We start from the raw sequence: 6,000 nt of genomic DNA, 5'->3' as shown, positions 1-6,000 counted from the left end.
TTTTTTTAAGTGGAGATGGGGTTTCACCATGTTGGGTAGGCTGGTCTCGAACTCCTGACCTCAGGTGATCCACCCACCTGGGCCTCCCAAAGTGCTGGGATTACAGGCATGAGCTGCTATGCCCGGCCAGAGTTTTAAAATATGTAACCCTTATTAGAAGCCTTTATCCTTTTTTTGGAGGGAAGAGAGGGGAATATGTCCCACTGCAGTCTATACCACAGGAACATGCTCAGTTTTTAAATTTCAGTGATGAGTTGGGATTTGAAAGTAAGCTGTTTCTTGGCCGGTGCGGTGGCTCATGCCTGTAACCCTTGCACTTTGGGAGGCCGAGATGGGTGGATCACCTGAGGTCAGGAGTTTGAGACCAGCCTGGCCAACATGGTGAAACCCTGTCCCTACTAAAAATAAAAAAAATTAGCCAGGTCTTATAGTGCATGCCTGTAATCCCAGCTACTAAGGAGGCTGAGGCAGGAGAATAGTTTGAACCTGGGGTGGCAGAAGTGAAGGTGAACTGAGATTACGCCGCTGCACTCCAGCCTGGGCAATAAGAGTGAAACGCTGTCTCAAAAAAAAAAAAAAAGAAGGAAGTAAGCTGTTTTGTTTAGTTATAGATAACAGTGTCAGCAGCGTGCTGCCTGGTCCATTCCTGCCGCCTTAATCGTTAAGTATAAAGCCATCGACATAGTGGAACCTCAGTAGGATATGTTTTGAACTTCTAGTAGAATTCAATGAAAGAATCATCAACTATCTTAGTATAGGGCTGTTAACTTATACTTTCTACACATACCTTTTTAATCTACCTTTCTTGCTCCTTTTCCATCACTGGTATTATTTACATTCTTATAGTATCTTACAGTTTGTAACATACTTTTAGATCTATTGTTAATTTTATATAGCTTGTACCTGAAGATAAAGGAAGAACAAAACGCTAACTTAGGCTTTACACAAATGATTTAAAAACATTCTGACATTAAAGTTTTTGACTTAAAATTATATGTATAATTAATAAGTATTTACAGTGAAGTGTTTAGTTATATGTTGAATAGAACTCTAAAAAAACATGTAACCCAGGGTTTTCTTGCCAAAAGTCATTATTCTCTAGCCAGTGATTCTGTCTTTTATTAATAGCTTAAGGTTCTGAAGTCCATCTGGAATTACAGTGCAAATAAATTGTAGTCTGATCATGTGCGGTGTCTGTAGTGCAAGGTGTGAACCTCATCAGCTTATAGATAGAGTTGAATCTTAGCATTATTCTAAGGCTTGGAAGTTAAACATAGAAATGTATACGGAGAAACAAAGCCTTTCATACATTAAAATGGAAACTATTTTTGCTGATCTGTAAAATGTCCATCTTGTGGATATTTTCAGATAATTTTCCAAACTCTTACTATATACATGTATATATATGCATATATATTGAATATAAATATATATAGTATTGCAAAACTGTAGTCTCAAGATCATTATTTAAAAGTACATCGTTAACATGGCTGGGCACAGTGGTTTATGCCTCTAATCCCAGCACTTTGGGAGCCTGAGGTGGGCGGATTACCTGAGGTCAGGAGTTTGAGATCAGCCTGGCCAACAAGATGAAACCCTGTCTGTACTAAAAATACAAAAATTAGCCGGGCATGATGGTGCATGCCTGAAATTCCAGGTACTCTGGAGGCTGAGGCATGAGAATTGCTTGAACCTGAGAAGCGGAGATTGCAGTGAACTGAGATTGTTCCACTGCACTCCAGTGTGGATGACAGTGAGTGAGACTCTGTCTAAAAAAAGAAAAAGGTACATCATTAACTTGCCAGTAATTCACTCTCACCTTTTCTTCCTCTGGAAATGTGCTTATGTTAGGTTATTTCCATGAACTGAGATTATTAAGTCCTAATATTTTTCTACCATTTTTGCCACTATTACTTCATGTAGAAAGTTGAGAGAATTTTATTCAAAGCTGCCTTTATGTGAAGAGCTGACAGCACAGGGGTAATAGAAATAGATGTTTTTAAGGGGGGGTAACTCCCAACAAAATAAAAGCGAAATACCAATTGTGGCAGGGATGACAGTGGTTATTGGATCACTGAGCTGTATTCTTTCTGTCAGTTCTCTCTAAGGGACTCAGCTTTCAAGGAGGGAGAGATGGAAATCTTAAACAGGTTTGGTAGCTTCCCTACCTTTTATCTGCCCGGACAACAAAAATAAAACAGCTCACAATATTAGGATCTGGGGCAATAAATTAATTTGGAGATATCTAAAGGTAAAATGAGATTTCTGGGCACACGGCAGTGTGGTATGTATAATACACAATTGAGGTTGAAACAGTAAATGCATGAACTAGACAGACTCTTTTTGACCAGACCTTGTGTTATAGGTGAATGAAATTTGGGAATCCTATACTTGGAATTCTGGAATGGCTAGCCTAAGCCAGACAAAAATCCCTTTGTGATCTAAGAAGGAATTGAGTTAAGAAGATTTGTTCTTCACACCACATTTCCATGTTGTTGAGGAAAATAGATTGGTAATGGTGACAAGGTCAAGGATGTGTTGGTCGAAGTTGTGGAAGTTAAGCAGCAATTTAAGGGCATTAAAATATATTTTTAAGAGTGGAAATTGCATTGAAGAGTGGACTGAAAGTCAACCTGAGAGAATTAGGGCATGTTGTTTGCGCTATATGTGTGCAAAGTTTTTGTATTAATGAGTGACTCCATCCTTTGGAACGATGTGGACAAATCTGATTGGAAAACCATTTATGTACTAGGCTCTTAAATGCTACTATTGGAGAGGCCATTGATACATAATAATTAATTGCCATGTGTTATGCATAATTTTCTGGAAAACTATCACTATTGCTTATGTAGCCCAGGGATAAATATATCTTGAAGTGTTACAGTGTTATGTCACTGAAAATGGAGCTAAAGTAAATGTACTTAAGACATATACATGTCTTAAGTACAGCACTGTGGTAAGGATATTGTACAGATTAATTGTCGTGTTGTGACCAGTAGTTTTTCTATACATTTTGCTTTAAAAATTTAAAAAGCCTGAAGTATAATTTGCATTAGATTTACCAAGGATAATTTACCTATTTTACCTATAAGATCTTATAGGGAGGTTGCTCTTATTTTAAAATGATTCCAAGGTGACTGAGAAATGGAAGAAAATGGCTTTTCATAACATATGGAATTATGTTTTATATTATAAAAACTGAGTAGGATTCTCTGTTTAAGTTTCTACAGCTTAAGTTGTATATGTTAAGAATTTTCGGCTGGGCACGGTGGCTTACGCCTGTAATCCCAGCACTTTGGGAGGCCGAGGTGGGTGGGTCACGAGGTCAAGAGATCGAGACCATCCTGGTCAGCATGGTGAAACCCCGTCTCTACTAATAATATAAAAATTAGCTGGATATGGTGGCGCGTGCCTGTAGTCCCAGCTACTCGGGAGGCTGAGGCAGGAGAATTGCTTGAACCCAGGAGGCGGAGGTTGCGGTGAGCCGAGATCGCGCCATTGCACTCCCGCCTAGGTGACAAGAGTGAAACTCCGTCTCAAAAAAAAAGCAAAAAAAAATCCTTTCTCCGCCGTCGTGGTGTGTGCTTTACTCTGATTCTCACCATGTCTTCTCACAAGACTTTCAAGATTAAGCGATTCCTGGCCAAGAAACAAAAGCAAAATCGTCCCATTCCCCAGTGGTTTCGGATGAAAACTGGTAATAAAATCAGGTACAACTCCAAAAGGAGACATTGGAGAAGAACCAAGCTTGGTCTGTAAGAAATTACACATGTGATGGCACACATATTTATGCTGTCTGAAGGTCACAGTCGTGTTACCAAATCAAGCTGAAAAAATGTCACCGCCATCTGGAGAAGTTTGAACAGCTTCCTTTCTATATCTGTTATGAAGGCATTAGTTAGTACAATGCACAGTGCTTCCATTATTCATGTTAAAAAAAAAAAAAAAAAAAAAAAAATTTGTGTAAGTTTTACAGTGCTTTAGTGGAATATAACATTACAAAATGGTGTTTTATTTTAAAAATATAATTTTTTTGTATTTTTGGTAGATAGGGTTTCACTCTGTTGCCCAGGCTGGTCTTGAACTCCTGAGCTCAACCATTCCACTGCCTCGGCCTCCTGAAATGCTGAGATGACAGACGTGAGCCACTGTGCCCGGCCCTTATATATTTTAAAAGGATGTTTAATACTCTTTATTACTGTGTTATGCAATAGTTGCATGATGATTTCTTTGATCTCTAAATTTTTTTTTTCCTTTTTAAAATGGAGCACAGAAATACTTAGTTTCTGATATTTTTCCATCTTGGTTCAGGAATTTCTTTTTTGTGTTATTTTATGAAGCACAAAACTAAGTGTTTTTGAACCAACAGACTACTGTGTGGTATTAATTTTGATATTGTACTAAATTTATGTCATTTACACAAATCAAATAGTGTCATCCTTAAAAAAAATTTTTAAGCGATATTTTTCTTATATTTGAGAGTGAACTTGTATGGTTGATTATAATCTTTACCTTCCAAAGGGATTAAGGAAAAATCCTATTCACTGTTGTGAATTCTAAAATGTTTTGGTTCTAAGTCCTAGTTTTTCTTCCCCTGGTATTATGCCCAAAATGAATGCCCAGTAAAATTTAATAACTCTCGTGGCAATTTAAGTATTTTGATAACGTTTATAAGTTCTTGTTCTCAATTTTGCCACTAGTAAAGATGTGGTAAAAGTTAATTTTTTTTTTTGTCTTTCTTGTGAACTTAAAGATCATTTTTCATCCTGTTCAACCTTTGGCCTGACCTTTTCAGGTGACTGAATGTCTGGTTTGCACTTTTTGTAGCATGTAAGAAATAATACTTTGAGTGTAATTGTATTAATTTTTGTGAATAAACTGCTCTGGAGTGCTGAAGTGTGTTACAATGCCTAGCCTTTTCAGAATTACTGGCATTATGGTACTGAATTATTTAAAACATTTTATATTTATAATATTTTAGAATTTTTATGAGACAGATAAACATGTACCCAGATTTTCAGAATCTTGACATTTGCATAATTGATTAATAATTCACATCACCCTAAGAGATTTATGAAATATTTTTGGGATAATTCATTTAGAAATAGCCTGTGTTTAAATTTTAATTTTCTTTTTTAAGGAAATGGGCAGATGATAAATTACCATGAAAGCTTCATTTAAAAATCTATTTTTGGTATTATCTTCTTTAATTTTGGGGAGAAAAAATTTCCGAGATGTTAACAGTTGAACATGTAATGTTGGCTCTTTTTGGCCTTCAATTTAAAATTGTCATGGGTTTGGATTAAAGACATGATGTATTTTTAGCTATTGGGCAAGAGATGGCAATATTGTATTATGTGATCACTGCAGTTACGGTATTTTATATGAAAAGTGAATTTCATGTTACAAATGTACTTACAATTATTAGAAGTCATTAAATTAGCTTACACTTTGTTTTTTCTGATTGATATTTTTCTAAGATTTTTTAGTAGTATTTATGTAAATATTGGACAAATTGGCCCTTTCAGAGGCAGTATGATCTTGTGCAGATGTCCGACTGCAGTATGTGTGCCGGAGACCAGATGTGAAATTATTCAGTCACTGGCTTACTGCTTGACACCTTCATTGCTCTGTTGCCCTCACTGTGCTTGTCCTAGAATCTGGTACTTGTCCTCTTTGTCCATATATGAAGGTGGGAGTTTTTGAATTTGAGGACAAACATTTGTTACCTTTAAATACTACATTGCTTTCAGAGTCACTGAAAACTAACCTTTGCATACTATGCAACTTGTATAGCTTATTAGTCTTCAAGTCTATTAACATATATTATGGTTAAAGAGGCTTAATAACAGAATGGAATGCAGTAATTGCGTTTAAAAATTTGCCCCCAGTTCCTACTTTAGCAACATGTGTTTGATGGTTAAGGAGGAAGTGATTTGCATTTCTCAGTATTTGCAGAGACTTTGCTTTTGCCCCTTTTATTGTAGCTTGGTCATTGTC

General features: G+C 36.4%; 2 protein-coding genes across 7 annotated transcripts in view; both read left to right on the top strand.

The window, feature by feature from the left end:
• CDKAL1 (CDK5 regulatory subunit associated protein 1 like 1) overlaps window positions 1–6,000 on the top strand; it is a 717,953-nt gene that overhangs the window by 20,604 nt on the left and 691,349 nt on the right. The gene's annotated exons all lie outside the window — the stretch shown is intronic.
• On the top strand, window positions 3,462–3,947 carry LOC108314961 (60S ribosomal protein L39-like). Its single transcript, XM_037744114.1, has one exon. It carries the CDS (start codon window positions 3,604–3,606, stop codon window positions 3,757–3,759), a length of 156 nt encoding a protein of 51 aa, XP_037600042.1. The 5' UTR covers window positions 3,462–3,603; the 3' UTR covers window positions 3,760–3,947.

The sequence above is a fragment of the Cebus imitator genome, unplaced genomic scaffold (assembly GCF_001604975.1).
Source record: "Cebus imitator isolate Cc_AM_T3 unplaced genomic scaffold, Cebus_imitator-1.0 Scaffold165, whole genome shotgun sequence".
NCBI lineage: Eukaryota > Metazoa > Chordata > Mammalia > Primates > Cebidae > Cebus > Cebus imitator.
This window is presented reverse-complemented; position numbering and strand designations above follow the sequence as displayed.

What these genes read in the sequence shown, in the direction of transcription:
- LOC108314961 (XM_037744114.1), top strand. Translation starts at nt 3,604, where the DNA reads ATGTCTTCTCACAAGACTTTCAAGATTAAGCGATTCCTGGCCAAGAAA.